General features: G+C 34.4%; 1 protein-coding gene across 4 annotated transcripts in view; it reads right to left on the bottom strand.

Moving 5' to 3' along the window:
- Nucleotides 1-25895, bottom strand: part of CCDC141 (coiled-coil domain containing 141) — a 108082-nt gene that overhangs the window by 53941 nt on the left and 28246 nt on the right. For all 4 annotated transcript variants that reach the window (XM_075756545.1, XM_075756541.1, XM_075756544.1 and 1 more), the window contains 4 exons: nt 19562-19753; nt 17837-17945; nt 16437-16690; nt 10617-10736 (listed from right to left, as the gene is read on the bottom strand). In XM_075756545.1, coding sequence (XP_075612660.1) covers nt 10617-10736; nt 16437-16690; nt 17837-17945; nt 19562-19753 — 675 coding nt within the window. The remainder of the gene's footprint in view (nt 1-10616; nt 10737-16436; nt 16691-17836; nt 17946-19561; nt 19754-25895) is intronic.

Here is a 25895-nt window from a genome sequence, read left to right as displayed (position 1 = left end):
AGGCAGAAGTAGCAGTTACTAGTGTGTCTGCTGGGAAAAAATGGTCTGGATAACAAAGACAAGAAACTTCTACAAGGTAAGACCATACTCCCATGACAAACAGCCCCTTAAGTCCAACTATTTAACCAAGAACAAATTAAAATATTGCCTGGATAATACCTGCTTCCAGTGAGACAATTTCTGCTGACAGAAATAATTTTTTTTGTAATTGGTAAATGATTGGTCATCAATCAAATGACTTTCCCTTACAGTGAGGTTTGCTATCATCCTTGACACTGCCCATTGTCCTGATATCCTACACAAAAACACAAGTCCATTCAAAGCATGTCTCTGCCTCACCTGACCATGAACCTTCCTAGTGGCAGTGACAGATCAAAGAGATGCTTTAAAAAGGAAGATCCTACTTCAGAATTTCAAGCCAGAGTCAGAAACATTACTGAAACTTAATTGAGCTACGTACTTTCAAATGGATTCAGTTGAATCAGTACAAGTTTGCATATAGATATTTTGTCTGCATTGCACCACTTAGAAGCATATTTAGCTAATCAGAACTGATTGTCTATTTGACTCCTATTTCTTTTTTCAACTGTTCATACTGAACTGACTTGTGCTTCTAGCATATCTCAAATTGTACATCAAATTTAGGGATTAAACCTTCATGACCAAAACATTTTTTGCCTACATTTTTTTACCTGTGATAAATGCTACTACAGTATTCAGTACACTATCTTCTTTAGGTTTTGAAGAGGTATTGAAAGGCATATCAGACTAGATAGTCCAAATGGAAATGAGTTTTACTTTAAGAGAGTCAAGAGAAAAACACCATTTCATCTCTTCCTGTCTTGCAATTACTGCTTTGGTGTTTAGTTGCTTCTTTGTTTTTGCTGTGTTTTTATAAAGAAAACTATAAAATAGTAAAACTGTTACACAGCTTATTTTATCCCTGCTGTGCTTGTCAACACTTAAAATTGGTGCCTTATTATGCTGTTCAAAACAAAAGAAGCATCTGCTATTATACTGCAATTTCCCATGCCTTAGGTAGCATATTTCCTCCACTTTTTCTGGTAATGAATTAAATAAGAGAAGAACATTTTTGAAATTGATTTAGCATTTCCTTCCACAGATTTGTATCAAATGTCTGGTAAAGCAGACAGAAAAATATTTTAAAATAAGACAGAATTTTTTTCATGAAAACACTCTGAAGTGCATACAGCACAACAAGATTACAGAGTAAGTTCTTTTACTTTCAGCATGCTTAAAGAACGTTAGCCTCATATTTGTTGTTTCTTTTTAGTGAGATTACTGCTAGTGAAAGACACTATTTTGGAAGTTTTCCCAAAAGAATTAATCTGGTTATTCACAGATCTTTCATGAACAGCAGCAATTCTAATTCCCTTACAGTGTCCCACCATGCTGCTCTATCCTTCTTTGAAGTACAGTAAGCAGGAGTAGACCTATTTTGGTCTGTGTACTTAAGCGCATTCCTTTTCTGACATTGTCCATTGTTTGTGACAACAACTGATACGGTAAAAACACTTGTTCAAAAAGATCAGCAACTTATTTTACACAGATTTGTCCACCAGACACAGTTATCTCTCCCTCCCTATTAATATGGACTAGATCTGGACCAACAACTAACAAGTGAGAGACACCCTACAATTCCCAACATGCCCATTGCCCAGCATAGTGAAGTTTAAACAGTACATAGCAATTCCAATGGAAAGGACTAATTTCCTTGCTGAATTCTAGATTAACTTGAACAATTCAAGAAAAAGATCTAACATTATTCATAGGTCAGTGAAAAACACACCTCAAAATGAAACACACATGCATTCAGACCATGCCTCTATGTTCTTGCCTTGAACTTTTGATTCATTTCTGCAGCTTCACAGCACATGAACTAAAGCTGAAACAGAGGGTACTAACATGGGTAACAAAAGTAATTTTAAAATATGAACAAACCCATGGCAATAAGGAATGTGATGCCTGATGCGATGTCAATACATAGCACTGCAATAGTATCAAAATCATGAATTATATAAAAATACCTTTAATCTCTCTCAAAATCAACTACCAGGATATCATAAGTGATGAAACTTTCTGTGTGAATTAGTCTGTGGTACTAATTGCTGCACGTTATAACAGAGAAATATTTTAGCAAAGTTGAGGGGGAAAAAAAGGATGCACATTTTATATAAATTAGACTCTAAACAAGATTTCAACAAGCAAATTTTAATTAAATTAAAACCAATTTTAAAGGATATTAAAGCTTATGTTGGTATTAAGTAAGCTTTTTGAGGAGGAAAACTTTAAAAAATACTTCATGCTAATAAACATAAAAGGACTGCTAACACCTTCACTGAAGTAGTAGAAATGTCTCAAATTACAGACTTATTCGATCAGCATCCTATTTCTGTGCAATGCAACATATTCCTTCATCTTGAAAAGTGGATGAATAGGAAAAGGAAAATTATGATAACCCTGCTGAGTTTGTAAATCATTTTTCCACTGTGGTGAATACTCTTCACCTTTCTGCCATGGAAGACCTAAGCACCTGTAAAAATCTATAGATCCGCATTAATATCTTATTTAGCTTTTTCATGTTAAACCTATTTTTGCTTTTAACTTTTATTATGGTACTACCAATTAAAAAAAAATAAAGCCAGTATAAAATAATTCAATAGTATTAAAATGTTTCAACCACATTCTAAGTGGTTTGGTAAGAAAACTAATTCCATATATTTCAACAGATTTAGCTTTGTTTCATTTTGAAGAAAAAAAAAGAAAAAAAAGGCCTTGTTAGAATCCCAGAATTCCATCGAGAACTGAGTTCTGGTTATGTTTCAATATATTTGCACTGTATGCTTACAAAGAAGCAAACCTGTCTCACTTATGCTCACCCTTCTCTCCTTCCATAAGGGAACCCTTACGAAAAGCCTTCTCTTTTCAAGTTCAGCTCTTCCACAAACAAGCACTTGAAGGCCAAATGCTGCCCATTATATTTGCTTGCATGCTTGTAAAAAATACTGCTGTTTTGGAATATCCTGCAATGAAATTGCACCAGTTTCTAAGAAAACACTCAAAAAAATCCTCTCATTTAAGTATTCCTTGAGGACTTCAACTGGACACTTTCAGCTTCCTACTGAAATAAAAAAGATTAATCTAGAGCACAACAGAAGCAATTTTTTTTCCAATTTTTTTTTCCATTTTGTCTATTACTGATAAACAGCAAACAGCTATAGCAAAATATTTCTTGATTTTTTTGTTTTGTTTTATTTTTCTTTCAAATTAAAATAATGACCATTTCTGAGATCTGGATGCAATAATCTTCAGCCAGTACATTTAAGTGAAACCCTGCATTTTATTATTTAATGCACTATTCCCCTTTCATAAAGTCCTTTGTCTGTCTGCCCTAAGTAATATTCAGCAAGAATGAGGATTTTGAGGATAATTACAGTCTGCTGTGCTGTATTTGTTCCTTTTTACTTGAAGAATTTATCTCAGGAAAAAATAGTACGGTGGTCTCTCCATACACACAGCTTAATTGGCCTATTTGTGAATAAGGTGTGGACCCCTGACATCCAATTGTATCAGCACCACAATGTCATCATCTTCCAATACTTGCAGCCGGAATGACTGGTACCAAATGCATTCTATGGTCAAATTCTAATCAAAATTTCCTTACATTCAAACATATAGATGTTAATGAGAATTAAAAAACAACACTGCAGTTGGGAACTTTTAACTGGGACTAATAATTAACCGAAAAAAGGCAAAAAGTGCAGTTAAATATATGCATCCTCATTTTGCTATTATATGCTATTTGTATAATAATAAAAAATAATATTTTATGCAAGAATAAAAAATGCATATTTTTTATTGTAACAGGAATGGAAATTGTCTATAGTTTGCTTAGAAGCAGATACAGAAAAGCAAAAAAGTTCTGAATTGTTTCAGTGTTTCACAATGTATAAATTACAATTACAGCAGGCAAGGCTAACTATAAGAAAATGAATCAACTTGTAGTGAAATTATCTCCTATAAAAGGATTTCACTGTAATAACATTCATAAACCTGTTTGGTATAAGGTGCCAATAGCAGCTTTTAGGTGATCTTAAAGTACAGGTTAAACTCTGCCTTATTTATACTGAGAGAAGCTTCTTCTCTAACCTTTCAAAAATCCAATTTATTATAATAATTTAGTTTGCAATATTCCATGAACATTATAATCTTGCATACTCTCTGAAGGTATTAAATGTAGACTCATTTGGTATCCTATTCGATCATTACTCAAAATTGGTTCAATTTTCTTTAAAACAGCTAGCAACAATTTCATTTTCAGCTTTCTAGTTATAAGGAAATATTTCTACAAATAAAAAGCCCATACTTTCCATCAACAGGGCATAAAAACTCACTAGCAAAATCTTTGTAATTTTTTTTTTGTTCTTCAGCCTTCTACATGTTAAATTTGTAACAATCTTCAGTCAGCACTACAATGTGTTACTCATTTTCCCTGAAACAAACTCTATTATTACCTTGACTTTTCAATTTGTAAAGAAATGCATGTGAATCCCTCTGACCTGTTAAAGACACATTGCATTGTATGTGCCTATACTCAATGTGTCTCCTTAGCTCATGTCACTATTCTTACTTTCCTCACAATAGCAAGTCTTTTAAACACTTGCCTTCACTATTCCATTTGGCAAGGAAAATGAGCTCTTTCTAGGTTCCTTGATAAATCAGGTGTTTTTTTCAAAAGTGTTAAAACTAATGAAGAAAAATTACTGTGACTAAGTAAACATTTTGAACTGTTTCTGCCTTCAAAAATATCTAGGACAAGCCTGAAAAAAACCCAAAGTAGAAATACCTACAATTTTATCCAGTTATTAAACATATATTGTGGGATAAATAAGCTTTTTTTGGTCTATACCATAAACAAAACATTTCTTACTTAAAATTTCTAACATTGGATTAAAACCTGAGAAGTTGTGTAAAACTATCTTCACTGGAATATTCTAGGGTTAAACTGAGAAAACCGTGGAACACATCTATTTGACTTCAGATGATGATCCATAGAGTAGATAAAAAGGCATTTAAACCACAAGTCAATTAAGTATAAAAAGATGTATCTTTCAGAATGAGAAATTAGCCCCTTTTGTCATACTGCAAAAATGTTCACAACTGAACTGAAGCCCAACTTCTGTACCTGTAATTAATGAATTGGGTTAATTGATAATTTAACCCCAGTGAATATCTGAAACGCTTTTACCTTCAATAACTACATTGCAGTATAACTACCAATATAATCATATCATTCTCTCAAATTACAAATAAAACAGTGTGCACTAATACAATTGCAAAGGATTGTGACCTACTATGACAATTACCATATAATCCATTGTCCATTGGTAAGTTCAGTGGATGGCTATATCAGTATATTTAACAGTGAGTTGTTAGAATCAACAGAGAGAGGAAAAAGTTATGCAAAGTTAGTCATCTTCCAGAAAATTGTTGAGAGATGTTAAAAGAAAACAAACCCCAAAACCAAACCCCACAAAACCACAAAACCAAAAACCACAAATAAAAAAAACCCCACAACAAATCATTAACAGAAAAATAGACAAAAAAGGAGCACTCTCCCAAGGCAGTGAGATGGCACTACAGGAAAATCAGACAGTGAGAAGAACCTGATAGATGAATGGAGACTTGCATCTGCTGCATGTGAAGAATAAAATTGCCTGTAAAGAAAAATTCTTTTTCTTTGCATGCTTTGTTCTAGCTATCAAAATACAGGAATGCCTCAAAACATCTGCTATGCAGATGAAATGAAATACTTGTCAAACTCCTCAATAGAATACCAGTCTCAGAAAAACTGGCAAGAGCTGGATAGCGTGAGTTTGCATCCATGCACAGAATGGTAAAGGAGCATGGCAATCCAGAAAGTACAGAGAGAAAAGAGAGCTCCAGACATTTAGCCATGAAATAACTTTTCCATGTATTTTCCATCTCCACATATCCCCTGTGAGATCTAGGGGAAAAAAAGCAGGTAAATACAATATTCTCAATCCTTATGTTAATGTCAACAAATATAGCAATTAAATATCGCTATCAATTAGAGTATTAAGTTGGTCATTAAGAACCACCCTGAAACCTCATTAGAGCATGGTATTACATAGCATGGCTACTCCAGACCCACTAAGCATGCAGACCTACAAAACAGAGAAGTACTTTCCATCTTGCTACTAATCCTTATTAAAAGGAGGACTGATTCCAGGATTGTTCAGTCCTGAAAAGTGGCAGAAACTAGACAAAATGCAAAGAATAGAGATGAAGAAAAGTAGTAATCTAAAAAGTTATTTGGCCACAAAGTGGTGCTAGAAGTTCTTTTTTTTACCGTGTTAAGCACTTCCAATACAGATAGAAATTTAACAGCCAGCAGTTAATCACTGCCAGCAGATATCCCCATTGAAACATTATTTACTAAATCTGCCTTTCCTTTACTCTCAAATCTTGGAGGGGTGTGCGTATGTGTGTCCATTTAAAGTTTGGGAGAGTTGAGGGCTTTTCTTCCAATTATGAATCCTTAGTTTTATCTTTGGTCCTGATTATTGTACGAGATAGTGATAATGTTTTCAGTGGTTCCACCTCTTAGTGAGGTGAGGTGAGGTTCAAGATAAGATACCAGCTTGAGAACATAATAGACCATTCTCCTTTCTTCTCTAAGCCCAGTCACATAAATAAGGTGTTAATCCTGTAAATCCTTCTTAGGCTAGCCTCTGAACAATTTAAGTAAATAATTTGCCCTGTTCATCTTAATGCAACAATGCATGTAAGTAAACACATGTATTTTCTTTGTGTGAAACTGTTCAGATACCAGAACTTTCCACTTTCTTACTCCCTATGAGAACACTCCCACTTACTCTGCATGTCTTTTACAAAGAAACTTTTTGCCATATCTTGAAAGCTAAAGTATACATATGAAATATTACTTGAAAAGATTCATTTACACCACTTTAGATCCTAACAGAAATCCAAAGCAGTTAAAGACTAGTTTACCACTGTCCTTATTACTTCTAATAGAATGCCACTAGGAATTGTTATGGCCATTCAGATAGTATGGAAAAGACACTAACCAAAACTTTTGCAGCAAGGTAAATAAAATGTTTTAAAGCCCCTAATGGCTTTTTGGAAACATTTAGTTTTGACATGAGGGAACTACAGAAATTACAGCAGACATCAGCTATGCTCTAAGCAATGACTAACCTACAGAAAATGTATGTAATTAATTAAATAGCCAAGGTACTCCTAAGAGTTCTTCCTGAACATAAATTGAAATTTTCTTCACAACCATTTCCCTATTTTCTCACATAAACTGATAAAACAGTTAACTGTATGAACTGATAAAACTTCTGGAATATACATTTCACTCTGAAATTAATATAGAATATTCACCTTTTTATATTAGAACATAAGTTGGACACTAAAGGGAAGGTAATCCAAATTGTAGGTAATCCAATTTAGTGTTACCAGAAAAAAATGGATATTGTATTTTTCCTATTGGTAAAGAGATTGCTTCCAATATATACACAGTAAAAAGTGATGTCTAATATTTTATTGAGATAAAAGCAAAGGTTCAGACATGTTAAAAAAACTACTCAGTGGAATAGAGATAGAGGCATTTTGAAGCACTAATGCAGTTAGTTGTTTTTCTATTTGAAAAGATGGACTTAATTTCTACTCTAAAGTTTTCCAAATAGCATGGAATGGTATAACTATGTATCATAGGGGTTTTGACACGGGTTTCCCCCCCCGCCCAATTTTTCATGTGAACCTGGAAATGTTTTTATGAGTGCTTTACAATTTTGTCATATATTACATGTTATGACTCTTGATTTCAGGGAGAAAGTTAATCCTTGCGGAAAAATCTCACATGACTAAAAAAAAAAAAATAGAAAATAATTCTGATGACTCTATACCACAAGAGTTCCCAGCAAATACCCACATGTGTGGTGCTCATATGCGCTATGTATAAAACCTATTCCAACCTAAAGCTCCTAAAAGCAGAAAATGTTGCATGTTTTTATATCAGATTGCGTTACAAGGTACTCAGTTTCATTTTACAGTCATCATTGTCTGCAATGTACATTAGGTTGCACAGATGTAGCAGAGTTGTTATACATCACAATATTCTTTTGGTCTGAATGCAGCCTGAAAAGATATTTTAGGAATTCTATATGTTTGCTTTGCAGAAAGCTAGATAAATTGCTAGTATTGCATTTTTTAAAATCATTCTGTTCCTAAACATGTTCTTGTCACATTATATTTAACAACTTCACAGGGGATTTCGAAGAAAATATAAAACCATAGCTTAATAAAGTTTCTAGTTGCACAAAAAAGTAGTGGAGTGCTATGTAATAGTTAGGAAAGGCCAGTTACAGAGATTCAGTACAAACTTTTAAAAAAGTAGGTTGGTTTGAATAAAACAGCTAAATGTAATTTCAGACTTATCAAGAATTTGTGTCATTACTGGGATGAAAGATTGTATCCTAGAAAGTAGTGACCCTGGACAATAGTATCATGTTGTATGACCAACTGAAATGAAAATTTTACAGGAAAAGTGGCTTAAGGGAATTTTGTGCGCCCATGTATGGGAATACAGAGGAAATAATATTTCTGTTTCCAGGACTAGTAAAATCATTTTTTAAATATCATACCTGTGAGTAAAGATGCCAAGTTCGTTTCTAGGTTGTTTTCTGTTTCAGTGTATTCCAACCATACAGGTAAAACACTACTTTGTGCAGTGATGACATCTAATATTAATCTCTGCTACCTAACAAATATTTACTGGAATACACATTTGATTGGTATAGTTCACCTGAATTTTAAAATCAAGATTACAGGCTCCTCTTTTATTCTAGTCTCAACATCTGCAGTTCAATGCTGTAAAAACTAATGCACAAAGCCCCATAACTCTGCTTTCTGAAATATATTTGCAGTATGCAGTTCAATCTGGCCACTCTTTTTGCACATCATAAACATTAACATGTTCAATACCATCATTTCAAGAATATAATTTCCCTCTGCTAGAACATGTTGCTAGTAAGAACAGCAGAAGGCAAAGGTAAGAAAGATGTTCCAGATCATAATTCACATGGATGTGTAACAAAAATTTTTAATGCTAAACACTTTTAGATGATCTTAATGAAAAAAAAAAAGCATTTCAGTAAGAAGATATGAATGATTTATTACATCATATATGGGAGAATTGTTAGGTGAAACTAATAAGTGTTACCATTGTAAGTTAGTTTCTGGATGCTCAGCCATGAAAAGGATTATTATACAAAATGAAAATGCATATTGTTCTCCTTTCTGCACTTACAATATCATTTCTACTTCATACAGCAAATTATGAGAATAGCCTTTCAACACCAGACATGGGGAAGATTAACGATCATTTGGCTAGTTCTAAAATTCAGAAATACTTTAGGTCACCTCAAATATTTTTGTGGGTCCCTATTTCTCTGGTAACACCGCACAGCTTACTCATTTACTGTTTATCTTCTGCTTTTCTTGTGCCAAAGGTCTGTTCATGCTTTACAGCAGAATTTAGCTCTTCATACTTATCTTTCCTAGATGAATATGTGTTTTCTGACATGCTGCTTGGAGAAGCATTAGCAATATTATTGTATTCTGCTTACATGACAACTCTGAAGCAGTAATTGTAAATTATGCAAACAGGCAAACATGTGACACTTAACTACCAAGCTTACAAGGAAACATAACTGTGAACAATCATAAGCCTGTTTGTTGCTATCAACACAATAGCCTTTAAAAAGACATTTGTGTCTATTGGAATGGGTTTTGGATGAAAAAGGTCGGTTTGGTTGAGTTATCCAAATACAATTGCTTGAAAATGATACAGTGAGGAATGATCCTGACCCAGCAGCAGCACTTACCTGATGATAGCACAATTGAAGTATCGAAAAAAAGGTTGTAAATATATTCAATTTACATCATACAAATATCCTTTTTTTTTTTTAATATATCAACATTGTCTTTAATCTCATCTTGCTTATATGAGTGATGGTAACAGATTTATTCTCTGGAAAACTGACACTCATAATGAAAATAGCATTTTCAATTACTTTTCCTCCCAATAAATAAATGGGCAAATACCTCTTCCAATCATATACACAGTTCAGTGACAATAATGAGTTATGGTAGAAGTGGCTGGATTTTTATCCTTTATGAATATTAAACTTTGGTAATATTCTAAAAAAATTGCTTTTCTTTATTTTTTTGCATCATGGTTCAATATGTAAACTACCAGTCTAGAACTTTATCACTAAATTGAAAAGCCATCTAAACGACATCAAGGATTACTCTTCTTTTACCTTATCAATAGCTTTTAAAGATTTAAGTGAGAAAAACACTGAGAAACATGGAGGCCTGCATTAAAAGAAGTAAAATGAAAAAAATCCTTACTTAGACATATAGAAATATATATCTTATATCACATAACAAGTACCTAACTTCTATATGTGCTCATTAAATGTCCAAGTTCATGATTTGCTACTCATTTTTAAAGTTGCTTCACCAATTACCATATTTCTTACTTTCACTTTGACTTCCATTTCTTCAAGCTCTTGAAGTAACTCTTCATTTTCCAATAGAGATGAGCCTAAGTTTTGCTTGTGAAAATAATCTCTGATGTTTTCCTTGTACCAAGATGTTACCTAAATAAATAATAAAAAAGAATTCACTGAAAAATTTGAGAAGGAACTGTCTGTTTTTAAAATATGTACAAGACAGGTTTATCTACAAAAAAAGGCCTGATTTTCATTCCTTTCAGTTTTCATTCCTAATGTTCATGCTTTTATTCAAATGTTTGTATTTGTATTATTTAAATGTTAATAAGAAGGAAAGGATTGTGGTCTAAAGACTAAATTGGCCTTATGACCTAATAGAACATCCCCATCTATGGCTTCAAAAACCCAGTTAAGCGATTGAGATAATCTTTTGTGGAATAATCTTCAGTAGCTTAAAAAAAAATTCTTTCATCTTACTAGACTTACTTCAGCAAGTATATGCAGCAACCATATGCAGTATACAAGTATACCTTCTAAATTGCACAGAATGACTTGCATTTATTTCTGCTTGATTCACAGTAGGTACCACTCACTTTCATTGTAAACCACACATGGCAAGAATTCCTGGCTGAAGCTTTGCATTTTAAAATGAGTTGTTAGTATCAAAGAGACTTTCTCCAATCTTTTCAGTCTGGAAAATCACCACTGTACTTAAATTGTATATGGCATACTAAGAATTACTTTGTAGTCTAGGTACTACAGATTTCAATAGCACACTACAGATTTTTATATTTTTTATCTGCTCATGTAGAAGCTATTTGTAATAAATTTAAACAATTCTAAAAGTGAAAGAACCTTTAAAATGCATTGGAAACATTTTCAGTTACAAATGAAAATTGGGCACATTATCTCAGGAGCTCAAGAGGGCTAGGAAAGTAAACAAATTAATTTACTACTGATCCTTCATTTTTTGAGCATATCTTCCAGATGTGTACTTACTGATTGAAACATTTTTCCTGGAAGTACATTTTTACAGAACATTTACTAAGAGTCCACCACGATACAAATGAATGGAATGGACAATAAAAATTGTGCTAAAAGGGAAAGAAAAATTTCTTTGTAAATTAGGACTGTTCTCTGTATCACACATCAACAAACTAGTATTTCTGTAATGCTGGGCAGAGGAAAAAGTCATTCTTTAATGCTGTTATAGTAAAGTGTTCACCCCTTTACCACTTGGCAATATTTATTTCCACTTTGGGCTTCCACTACAGCTAATACCACTGAGTGATTCCAGTTGTGCCAGCTTAGTCTTAAGAAACAGCTGGGAATATTTAACTGCTTTTTAAGAAAGAAACCCACAGAACCCTACTTTCAGTGATTTTGGTGGAGGGATGGGAAAGGAGAGAAGGTTAATATATCTGTTTGAAAAAGACAGTGGGTTTTTTGATTGGTTGAAATCTAAAATCCCTTCTGTTCTACAAAAATAAGATTTTTATCATTCATTTACAATAATTATCTGCTCTGTTTGTGATGAATAATTCATATCAGAAATCAAAAGCTCTTCAACATTTTTCTCAGGATGTTAAATTGCTCATTTTACACTGATTATGGTCCAGGTGATTTCAGTGCTTTTACATATATATGTATAAAAAAGTCTTCCATTGTCTTCCTACATTTCCCACTGTCAATTTAGAAGGAGAAGCATGTTTTCCAGCAAAGAACTGGGGAGTAAAAAACCCAAACCAGCAGCATAGCTTGGCTTGTTGTGTTGGGTTGGCCTTGGCCAGCTGTCAGACACCCACCCAGCCACTCTCTCACTCCTCCTCCTCCTCTACAGAGCAGAGGGACAACATAAAATGAAAAATCTCGTGGGTCAAGATAAAGACATGGAGATCACTTACCAGTTACCATCACAGGTGATACAGATTCAACTTGGGAAAAATTAATTTATTGCCAATTATAGAGAAACACAGACAAAAACTACAACACCTTCATCCTAGCCAGCCCTTCAGGTTCAATCACTCATTCAATCTAACTAACACAATTGCAGTGCTAGTTGCAATTTAGAACTAACAATCAATCAATCATTCATTCACAACTTCTCTGCCTACTCCCTCTCACCCAGGGGTACGGGCGGATGGAGAATGGCCGGTTATGGTCTGTATGGTTATGACAGTTCCTCTCTGTCACTCTTTCCTTCTCACACTTTTCCCTTAGTCCAATACAAGTGCCCCAGGGGCTGTAGTTCCTGTCAGGACACCCTGCTCCAGCATGGGCTCTCTGTGGCCACAATTCATTCAAGGAATATCCAACTGCTACAGTGTGGACTCCTCCAAGAGCACACCACCAGCAGATGTAGTCCATGTTTAGATAATTCGCTACACATTAGCTACTACTGTGGATTTCTCCTCATATAAGTGCACTTACACATTTGGAATTGCAGATTCTCATTATCAGATATTAAAATGAAAATCTCCATTTTTCATAACAGAAATTTGCTTTCGAGCAAAGAAACAACAGAACATTTCCATATCCTACCATACAGAAATTCTTCTAGGCAGGTAAGATCATAAACCTATCAATTTACTATGTAAAGATTACAAGCAAAGAAAAATGTCCTGCATTTTTGGGGGTAAAATCCGATGACAGCCTCTAATTCACTGAGCTACACTACTTGATTTTTTTATGTCAATTAAACTACCTTAAATGAAAATTAAATAACAGGAACTGTGACTTATACCAAGTTAGTTTGTTTCCCATATAGCTGTCTAGGTAGCAAATGTGGGTGTACTCACCTGTCCCCTGAGTTTTACTCAGCTCTTATCTTTGCCCTTGATGCGACCAAGTACCATGAATAGTTTTAATTATCTCATATATGCATGATTGGATCAATTAAGAAAAATTACTTTCATAAATCTTCTTCCAAAGATAACTAATTATGCACAAATAGGCCAATGTGCCTCTAATTTTCATTAATGAAAGAGGTTATCACTAAATATGATGCTGACACTTTCATAAAGGTAGGTCAGATATCCGTCTCTAAATGTAATGTAAGTACACTTTCACATCTTGAAAACACTGAAAAGAAACACCTTACATGTTACAATCATGACTATCATATCATCACATTCCAATTAGAGATCAAAGGAGGTGCACAATTTTTAGTTCTTCAGAACCAGGTAGTAAGTAGTAATCTTTACAGCTGTTTGGCTTTTCTTTTAAAAAAGCAAGCCACAGATTACGCAGACTTCTGCATTACATAATTGTGCCTAGAAAAACAGAGGCAATACAAAGAGCAAAAATCCACCCTTAGATCACACACAGCAGAGCTCATCTCCAGTACTCTGTTTTCTCTGTATCCTCTGAACTCCCATTAATGTCGGTGGGAGTTCAATATGCTGTTCTGCATATGTAGCACCATTAGACATCAAAAGGAGTTCAGTCATGTACAGAGATTGGAATATTAGTTTTCAGATGTGCTTTAAGATTTTAATTTCTGTCATCCCTGAGAAATATATGCATGATGTGTTAGAGGCCAGAGAGAGAAATTTTACATTTCTCTAAATGTAAAATGTAAAATGTAACATTCTCTAAATGTAACTTTACATATCTAAAAGTTAATTTTCCAATGTTTATATTTATATGTGAATATATTATTTGTCCATGATGAATGCAAATTAATTCTCCATAAATGTACACATCATACATTATACCAGATTTTACTCTAATGCAGATACTAAACAAGTATATTCTGATAAGCATAATATTAAAAACTATTTGAATTTGTCCCTCTGTGTGTATACCAGCCTCAAACTGGACACAGGTACGAGCTAACAAATAGTTCAATATTGGCCCCTCTCTTCAGATGATCAGAAAACCTGCCAGTACAAAACAGTTTCTGTACTTACTTTGTGATGTGAGCACATACCTGAGAGGAAATGGAAACATACACACAAAAAATTCACTGCACAATATTTTCAATCCCCCCTAAATTAGGGTGAATTCTAGCTGGTTACTCCCAAATATTTATCCCTTATGTGATGAGGACAAGTAGAATTCCCCAGTAAATTTTACGAAATCATGGCATTTAACACCTCAGGCAATGTGATTTTCTTTTTTTAAAGAAGTATGCTTGGCTCCAAAAAAGACCTCACATATTTATCCCTTACTCTTCAACAGTAAGCTGTTTCTGAAATGTTTCCATTTTGAACATTCCTCCATGTTTGTATACTATGGAATAACACTGACATGATCAGGTAAATGTAGTAACATCTAATACTTTTCAATGTAGAGAAAGGATCATTTTTCTAGATGAAATAGGACGTATTTCAATATAGTGAGTTAGACTGATACTGAAAGTTCAGTTGTAGCTGCTGTAAATTTATTAGAATACATTATATTGAAACAACATTTCCTTTTGAGGATCTTTTATGGTATAGTAATATACCATAAAAGTGATATACCATAAAAGTGATATGGTATAGTAATATACCATAAAAGTGACACTGAAAAAAATCAAAACCAGTAACAGCAGCAATAGTACCTATTTCTAAGCAAGCACTAGGTGGTTTCTAATGATTTGCACAGAAATGGATACAGCCTCCTATATTGTAGTTCTTGCTTTTCAGTGTTTTCGTCAGCTATTTTTATAACTACATACTGAGATTACAACACTTGCATAAGACCATACTATTTTTATCTGGCTTTTTTTCTATCTTACCATTAAATAAGTAATTCTTGCTCTGTTTCTGGCAGCTACTGATATTGAGGCTGTGAGCTTGCTTGTGTACCTCCATGGTTTTGTTGTCTTTATGCAAAATTACAGAGTTGCACTTGTTGAATAAGGTGCTTATCTTAAACAATCTGAAAGACAAAGTTAGTGCCTACAGAATAGGCTGCTGCTAACAGTTTCTAACATTTTCCTCTGATACAGGGGAAAACTTTATTTTGGAGGCAAAGGAGGATAGATACTTAAAGAGGTATCACAATCGGGACTGTACTGTCTGAGGTCCATACAAAATTTTAGTCTACTTACAAAACACTGAAGATAAGTCAGGTTTAGTCTTGTTAAATTTTGGCAGTTAAGTTTGCATAGGTTCCTCCTCCTCAGCATACTTAATATCCAAAGAGGCAGAGAAGGACTCTCCCCCTATCTTTTTTCTAACAAGTTGGTGAAGTTATGTAGAGTTTCTCAAGGAAAATGAGAGGAGAGAGTCTTACATTGCAGAAGTTTCTCTGATAACATGTGGCACAAAAAGAAAAAAGCTATCTGATCTGAATGCTGGGAAATGAGGAATGAAAAGGAAAAAGAGCAGTAGGACTGGAAAGAGGAAGAGAAAGAGTAAGACCTAAATGTACCTAAGCTCTGAAAGGAAGGTACAAAACCAAGTTGTATTTGAGAAGTTCAGTAGGAGATGGGAGCAGAGAGAAAGACAACAGAGAAACAGGTTGCAGGTATGAAAAACCTAGAGTCACTACAATACCTGAAAGAATTTTGATTTGACTCTGAGAACAAAATATTCCTCTGCTTTCAGACACACCAGCTAGCTAACAATGTTATATCTTCTCTTTAACTGACTAGTCCAGAAACAGCTGGCTGCAGTGGTAATTGCTATTAACAGTTACTGCTATTGCTTATGTGGCTAGAGGTTTGTTTGTATTAGGAATTCAATTTGAAGGGAATCTGATTTTGTTTGAAGCATCACATTTGACAACATACAGGAGGGGATCCACATAATGGAAACAGTGCTTTTGAAGACATTGAAGTTATATTAAAATAAATTATGAGGATCTTATAGTTACAAAGTCGAATATACAAAAGTTAGGTAATATTATACGTCTTACCTGGTTCTCTTGTTGGTGCCACAAACAAATTTGCAGAACCTGCTCTAGTCCTTGGCGCTGATGTTTAAGAAATCTGTCCAGTTGCCGTCTCCTGTCTTGTAGCATTTCAAGGAGATTATCAATTTTCAAGCAGCTGCTGTGGGCTCCCTGAATCAGTTCTGGATTTGCATTTGGCCCTTCACATTTGAATTCTTCTATGAATTCAGTTAGCTCTTGGCTTTTGTTTAAAAGTGCAAGTGACTTTTCCAAAAGCTCTGTAAGAATACAATTTCATTGGAAAAAAACAATGTGATTTGTAATTCTAGTAGTGTATTTCAAGTATTACTCAAGTATTTTTAAAACTATCTATCTATTTGCATACATGAGCATAATGTATTTTCATGCACTGCATGAACAGGTTATAAATACTTACTTTAGAAGGTATATATCCTAAAATATTTCCATTTGGACAGCTTTTATATAAACCTAAAAATGTGTAACAGTGTATACGCATACATATATGTACCTATAATGATACACATAATATAATATAGATACACATATAATGGTGTACTGAGAGCCAATGAGACAAAACCCAGAAGTGGTATTGTTTTCTCAAAACAGTTCTTTTTGATGGTTTCCCAATCCTCAGATAAGATGAAGTGGAATTTCCTACCCTGCTTACTGTGGGTCAGTAACCTCTGTAGTTTTTCGTTAGTGATGAAAGACGAGTTTAGGTTTTTATGTCCCTCACAGAAGTTGAAAGAAAAAGTTCTCCTGTCTGGGGAGACTGGCTATAACCCTATGACTAAATAAGTCACGAATATCAGGAATTCTTACATTCTTTCCATAACCTCTACCTAGATATATTCAGGGTTAAAATTCAGTGGACTAGTAATTTTAATGACCTACTAGCCATGTGTCTGTGACTGTTCCAGCTCCTGAAAGGCACAATAGTACAAAATCTGCAGGGGATTATTACTAGAGCTGATTGGAAATTTTCTAATGAAAAGCTTTCCATAGGAAAATGCTAACTTATTGATAGCTATGACAACTTTGATGAATTTTCCCATGGAACAGAAGGATGGGTTTAGAACTTGCTCGCCAATCAGCACTAAAAGTCAGCTTGATTTCTTAGCAGCTCAGCTGACCTAGACTGCTTTGAATCAGAATACAAACTTACCACTAGCTGCTCTGCAGCAACAAAGATGAAACCATGAGAGAACTAGCTCAAAACCAGGAGCTTCATATCTTTCAGGAGGCCTCATAAACACTTATTTCACCATTATATTTTTCCAAATAGAACATATTCATATTTGTTCTAAGACGATTTTTTTTAAATATGCAGAGGAAGATTAAACTCATCCTTCAAGGACTCAATGCACAATAACACACCATCAGTAGTGGAATACTGTTTGTACCTTTTGTATGGTGCTCTTGTTGCAGAAGGAGTTCTCTCAAAGAGTCAATATTGTCAAACTCTTGGGCATTTTTCAGGAAATCTTCAACTTGGTCAATTTTAACAGCAAACTGCATTAAGAAAACAAAGGGTAGGAAGAAGCACGGTATAATTTTCTTTTTCAGAACTCCACCATAATCTCTGTACTGTAGGCAAAGTTCATGAGAATTTGTAAATTCTTGGATAAAGGCATTTTTAGTGACTGCTAGATACAGATGTTTTGTGGCATCTACACACCTTCCATTTTTTTGAGGTTCTCATTGATTGAGGGAACCCAAATTTCAGTTGACATACTCTGTAATTATGTTTTGTCACTTTATGAATCATCTTTTCTACATAGCCTTCAGACCCACTGAAAATAAATTCTTATGGAAGAATCTTAATTTCAAAGCCTTCAATAAAATCATTTAAAATTAATGAAGACTTTAACTCAGGTCTCCTTCCCAGAACTCATTTCTAAAGTTAAAGTATTGAGGAAAAAAAACATTTAAAGGCAACATCAGACAGAGAGACAACCTTCAAAGCAATCTTTTGAAGGCAGAAATGAGTAGCAAATTTAAGCTAACAAATATTATGGTAAACACAGTAATTAATTATAATAGAGAAACAGCATCTCTGTAATGAAGACTGAAGTTACTCCTTTACAGCTCATTTTTCCATGGGTTCCATATTTTAAATATTGAAACATACTGTGATTTGAGATCTGGAGCAGATTTGGTAATCTGCTGAGATTGTTAAAACTAAAATTGGAATTCTCCATTTGGCTTCCACCTTTGCAGGTGCGATTCCAAGTATGAGTAGCTCATAGAGAGTTGAAACACATATTCTGCATCTTAGCCAATTTTTATCAATTCTACTGCTTCACTTCAAGAATGAAGAAACCAGTAGAGTTGAAACTTGTCTTTCAGTGTAAGCAAAGATGTTGAAACCTATGGTGAAATTAAGGAAGATGAAAAGCAAGCACTCTGCTTTTTCTGTCTTTTCTATTATTCCACATTTTTCTCCCTCTTGATCTGCATGCTATAAAATAAGTCTATTAGGGATCAATATTTGAGACTGGATTTCTGATTTTCACTAAAGACTATTCTTAAGATACAGAGAAATAGGTAAAAGGGGAAAGACAACATTCCGAAATCTGTCTATGGGCTCACACAATTGTCCTTTTGTGCACATCTGCAAATGGAAGTCTCAGGTAAAAGACTGGCAAGTTAGACTAATGTTTAGTTTGCATAATTACAATAACTGTATGGATATTTCAGTGTAAAACCTTCAGTGGCCAATCTTCAGTAAGCATTAGTGAAGGCATCTGAGAATTTAGTTCTTTCAATGCCAAATTATTTGAATCATAGGGAATGAAAGATTCTGCAGAATGTCCATAGCCACTGAATTACATATTTTAGGTTTTGGTCCATTTCTATTATTCACTGTAATTTTTCTGCCAAGTACAAATTTTGGAGACATCATGACTAAGATATTTCTTGAAGTCTACATGTGTTTTTTGTTCAGTTTCACGTTGAACTATTCAGAAGGTAGAAAAGGAAGGCTACATCTAGAGATTTTTATTTTCTTAATTGCTTCAACTTTAGGAATGCAATGAACTTATATAACAGAGTAAAACTAGAGTGGCCAGAGTACCTGTAAGATGTGGAAGGTTACAAATTAAGAGAAATTTGATTTAAATACAAACCTCCAGAGCATTTTCAAAGAACACTGAAGTAAGTTCCAGAAGTGCCTGTCGCTTCTCTAACATAATAATGAGGGTATCCCATGCATCCCCAAGGGTTTCCGCCATGGCATCATAAACCTGACTCTTTTCTTTGTTCTCCTCTGCAGCCTTGTCTGCTTCATTCAGCAGGTCCCATACCTGGTCTTCCAAAGCCTAAGATAAAAAACAAAAGAAATCTGGAACACTGTGCTGATACTGATGTCAGGATAAACCAGTGAGTCTGATAAACCACCCACAAGTCTCCTGCTCCTGTTTTATTTCCAATTCCTAGTGATACCAGTGTAGCTGTTCCTGCATGTTTCATAGCAAGCTTCTGAATTTCATCTGCACTCAAGAGGCAATATTTTTATGAAATTTTAAAAACAAGTGTTAAGAGAATTTAGAATTCTATCTCTAATATTTAGATTCAAATAGATTTACATCTCCTTAAATACGGATCTTCCTGGAAGTGGTAGCAAAGGAGATATTTTGGATATTCTTATTTGCCTTCATATTACATTACCTAACATTACAAGCTTTAAGAGTTTGTAAGGTAACTCACTCATAGGTCTCTGATGACTTCAACACAATCCAGATAAGAGTAGGTTGAACATACGCACATATTCTCCAGAAAAACACCAAATTTATGCAATGTTTCAAGTTCCGCTTGCTGCATTGCTCAAGCTGGCCACCAAATAATAATACTCTATTGTCAAGAAAATCATTCTACTGTGTTTCATTCCCTTTACTAATTTCACCATGAGAAAGATAACTGCTGGCCCATTTCCAGGTTGTGTTAAAAATCTTTAGAGTGTCAGAAAAATTGATTAGCATTTGTTCTATATTTTTTCCCCCACATCTTGAGTTTTATTATGAGCATGAATTAATAAAGTGCCAATTTCTCCTGTTATTACAGGTGCTATCACATGAATGTGTAATGGGAAAAGAAATCTGTATTAGGTAAATTAAAATCTATGATAACTCATTCTCATGACACAGACTCTAATAAAGACTAAAGAATTGGAAAACTTGAAATTCTGCTGACAGATCCAACTAAAAAGAGGAAAGTGCAGAAAACTTTATTGTTCTAAACACGGAACCATAACCTCCAGTCCCTCCCTAGGACTTGTACACTGCAAAAAGATGTCAGCTTGAACTGAAGAGGCTCATCAGTTCTCTCTAAAAGCAGTACTGAGAGAACACTATAATAAACTGTGGAACTTTTATTCTTTCTTTGAAAAAAAAAATAGAATGAAATTATTTTAATTTAATTTTATGGACAACCAACCATGAAGAGAGTGGTGAAATTCACAGGCATAAGAACAGCTCCAACAAATCCATCTTCTTCTACAGTATGTAGAAAAGTCATTATCAACAACATGAATGCATGCTTATTGTTTGGTAACAAACCCATCAAAAAGCGCATCTGATCAAAAGCCAGTGTTCTAGAGAACAATATATATTCCATTTTATTGTCTGAATACCAGGAATGGGAAATGCTGCTCTCTAATCCTTCTGTAAAACCAATTCTTTGTGTTCTGTTGAATCCTCATCCCAATTGCCTCATATTATGAGAAGAAAAGCTCAAATATCCCAAATGCTATCTATTCTGTATTTAAGTAGAAATCTAATTAACACTTATATAAAACCATGCTTTAACTTTAAATGAGGTCATTTGCATGGAGTAGCTACTGTCACTCTGATGTAACTGTTGATAGCAACTGTTTAATATCTCTATTATACCACAGTGAGACAAGAATCAGATCAGGAAAACAAGCTGGCCTTGGCAACCTAATCCAAAGTGCTCCCATCAACTTTTATTCAAGAATATTTATCTAGCTGACAAGGTAACAAAGGGCTGCTGCAGGTGTTTTTTCTAGTCTTACATGCAGCAGTCAGAATACTTATTATTAGAAATAAAAAGCAAGCAGCACACACTTATGATAATTTTTAAACCACAGAGATTACATGTTTGCACAATTAATACAATTTAAAACCCAGCTTCATCAAAACAATGATAATGGTAAGTTAATGAACCAAGCTCATGAAAATTTTAAATGAAAATCCATCTTTCACTGCAATCTTTAACACAGTTCATTCAAGTCTTCGGGTTTTTTTCTTTTATTGGTTTGCATCATTATTTCTCAATGATTTTTATACTGTCAAAGCTATAAAAATTACGTTGTCCATGTAACACTGGATTTTCCTAAATATATGCACAAGCTCTTCAGAGCCAACAAAGCCTTAGTTTTTGTTCAAACTCAAAAAAAGGCTAAACTCCAAGTACTAACTGCCAAGTACTACCTGTGTTGGATGAATCCTGGCTAACAGATCTAAAGGAAGTTTGTTTTGTTTACTAGCATCTAGAAGAAAAGATCTTGTAAAAGCCTTGTGGAAGCTTTAAGGCCAAAGTGTAGAATAAAAGAAATATAACGACAGAAGATGAATGAATTATACAACGATGTGACTTCATTGCCCTCTGATGGCAGGGCAGGATGAGGTTAACACAGACATACTCAGAGTGCTTACTAGATAGAGCTGAAAATGCTTTACCAATATTTTTGATGTAAAATTATTTTCAAATTTCTTTATGCAACCATTTGCTTTTAGCAGATAAGTTTGACTTCATTTGAAAAAGTGAATGCCATAAGCTAAAAAATAAAAATATGGAATATTCTACTGTTATGACTATATTCATTATGTCCACTTTCCTCTGTTTGGTTTCCTAATCATGACACGTTTTTCAGACATCACAGCAGTTCAGTAAAAGGAAACTGTGTCTTATTATTGGAGAAACAATCCTGTAAGGAGTATTGGCTTTTAGTGGAGAATGAAATTATGAGACACCTGAAATAGATATTCCATAAAATGACATCAGAATTCTAAGTGTTCAATCATTCTGCTGAAAATAAAAAGTTCACTTTAAGGGTAAGTGATGGTTAGAAAACACATCTGGAGATTTAATATGCTAGAAGTCATTGTTTTCTGTTAAAAATGACAAAAACTCAGGAATTATTTTCCTTGATATTTGTATCAAGGAACTGGGAAATTAGCAAAAGGGTAGTGTGTAGTATTCCTGCCTCTCTCAGAAAACAGACTGCAGTTTACTGAAAATAATGAAGGCTTGAGTTTTTTTCCCACTGGCAATTATCTTCAGAAGTACCCTAACAGGCATGATGGCTGCATAATCAGGCACATTTTTGTCTACGTTGTTCACTTGTTTCAGGTCTTGAAAGAGCCAATGGTCAACACAATTCAAAGAGGAAGAAGGAAGTTACTTCATCTGGAAGGCCACTTTACCCATCTTTTCAGGCCCCATCCTCTATTTTCCACTTTTCCCTTGTTTGTTAACTTCAGACACACAGGATTTTCACAATAAAAACGGATCAAGCACATCAAACACAAACTTCCGTTAATAATGCAGTCACATTTCTATTGTGTTATATAATGCTAGTGAAACTGGTAGTTAGACTCGTGTGCTATATTGTTCTCATCTTACTAATTATGCCACTAAATTTCTTTCTAAGCTTTTGCACAAAGAATACTAATGAACAATTTACTTAATTGAAGCCATTTGCCAATACGTAAATGAGCACGCATAACTGTAATATGCTGCTCTTCAAATAATCTATACACTCAATAAATATATTTTAGCTTTCTTATTTATTTATAATACTGGCTGTTCCTGTTATCATTCATTATATTTCCACAGGCAACATAAAGGCAGCATATGACATTTCCATTCCTTCAAAACAGACTCACACGTTGATTCTCAAAATTCTCTGTGTTTGAACACACAGCCAAACTGCTTGTAAGATGATTTTAAAAAGCTACCCCAATAAAAGCACAGTATAAACCAATGGTTTTGTTACCCTGAAAACACAGTCAAGGATAATTTGACTAGCTTTTCAGAGATATAAGAGAGGAATTTATTACTAATTTTCCATGTCACACTGCTTTATTCTCTGTCCAATTTCATCAAAATAGTCAATATTTTCTAACTACCTATGATGACATAACACAAAATGCCTAGAACTCTGTCTACAGGACACAAAAATGTTTCACTCTCTCATAACAGCTCAGTTCACTCAAAGTGATAGCACGCAGAACTCAAATTCAACACTAACACTATTTTACATTTAGAAAAAGAATATTCTAGAAAAATCAGTAAAGAAGATATGATTTTTTTAAAAAAGCTTCAAAAAAGGAAAATAAATAAGGCTTTTGGATTTCATTCATTTTTTTCAACAGCTTAACTACTGATAAATGAAGACATAAAGAGACCACGAAAGGGAAAACAAAATAACAAAGGTTTCATGTGCAGACTGGGTCATTCTCCATTCTTGTCATTTAGCACCCAACATTAGGAAATAGCTGTTACATCTTAAAGTTTGTTTTAAAATAGACCTAAAATTTAGAGCTATGTCCTACAACAAATTACTTCAACGTAGCATTTTAATTCACTTGTACAATCTTTTAGTAGCAAGTGCAAGTTCATGTCACAGTTCAACTACTAAATCTCAATTTGCTTTTATGCAGTGTTAAAATTTTCTTCATTTGGCTTGTTCTAAAATTTGATGAAAAGACTGGAAATCGGTGAGGATACTTGCTTCTCTGGGCAGCTACCTACCCTCAACAGGGAAGAGATAAACCAAAGCCACAGCTTTAACAATTGATACTATGGGTGAGATTCTCATCTCCTCACTTTCCAGCCACTTCAAAAGGCTTGCAGAGAGGTGGAGTCCCTGAAAGCCTCCAATTTATTTCCAACCTGCAAAGCGTGGCTCTAGTGAAGAGGAAAACCATGAGATTGCTTCTTGAAGCAGACATTTGCCAGGTGAGGACAGAAACATAAAGCAGCATGGAACATATAGACGACTGCCTCAGAGACAGTTATTAGTGCAAAAGCCATTTCTCCTCTGTTTCTTTGCCCCCTCTGCATTTTGTTGAGGGTCAGTTCAGTAGATGTTCCAGTCCAGGGCTGAAATAACCCAAAGACACCTTATTGCTTCCCAAAGTACAGTTTACCCTCTTATTTATAGGTAGGCATTTTTAGCTGTAGCCTGTAGCTACAAAGTTACTTTCAAACATGCTGAGGTATTTGTATTTCTCTGCTGCTACGGAATGATGTGATTTCAACAACAGTATCTGTAAAATGCTATGTAGCTAAGGTTTACTTTAGGGAAAAAAAGAGACTTTCTACTGCAAGGAGCATACCAAGGCATGAACAATTCACAATATTTCTGAATCTTGGTAAATCTTATGTAGGGCTGCAAAAAGTTGCACCAAAGTCTGTGCATCTGTTCTTCACATTTCATTTTAGTGTCATCTTCAATAGGAAAGCTACTGAATTTATGTATTTTAAGCTCCTCAAACCAGTTTATGTAGCATTAAAAAAGACAAAACCCAAAAATATCTTAAAGTCAACACAGATCACCAAGATCTCATTGCATTGTATTAAACTGGAATTAACACCTCTCTTCATTTGGAAAGCTTACTCCCAAAGAATAATTTATACAAAAAAAAAATTACCAGGTAGAAGAGCTGTGAAACATTTGACAAAATTGTATCACAGCAATTCATAAAGTATTTAAACTCATGACACCGTGCAAGAATCTTACTTTTACACAAGAGTAGATATTGCAAGAACTGTATTTACTGCAACAATAATAAGCCCTAATGCTAAATTTACTGTAACTGTAGTCATCTCTAGTTTAATCAAGCCCTCTCCTGTTTCTTAATCTTGTCTCCCGTCCTTGCCAATTTGAGCATGCCTATCCGCAGTGCTGCCAGTTTGCAACAGTATTGTTTCAGAGAAAACAGTGCAGCAATGAGTAAGTCTGCACTACGGTATCTGTTTTGAGCACAGCTGCTTAAGGTAAAATCTAAGTCACTCAGTGCAGTGTTAGTAGCCTGGAACTCAGTGCTAGTGCGATATCTACTTCTCTAGTTGTTTTCACTGCTTTCACTGAGGTTGTATCTTCACTAAATGCTGGGGCTAAGCATTTCTGCCATCTGCACTATAAATCCTTTAGTTCAGTGCAGCTCAAAAAAGATTTGAGAACATTCCTATTGAAATTTACCACTTCTTGCCACAGGATGTTAAGAACTTTAAGCACTACAGGGCTTTGAGCACAAGCTGCAAACGAACAAACCCTGTTCTTGACAGACATACAATGATGCCTAGAAAGGTTTCTATAGGTATACAAGTAACATTTGGGAGATGATTTCAGTGGAAGTGCTGGATAACTGTGGGTCATACTCCTGCTGCTACACTGCTAGCTACATCTGAGCTAGCTGATTTAAAGTTAATAAT

This window comes from Balearica regulorum, chromosome 6 (genome assembly GCF_011004875.1).
Source record: "Balearica regulorum gibbericeps isolate bBalReg1 chromosome 6, bBalReg1.pri, whole genome shotgun sequence".
Classification (NCBI taxonomy): Eukaryota; Metazoa; Chordata; class Aves; order Gruiformes; family Gruidae; genus Balearica; species Balearica regulorum.
The sequence above is the reverse complement of the archived record's forward strand: the minus strand, read 5'-3'. Positions and strand labels throughout refer to the sequence as shown.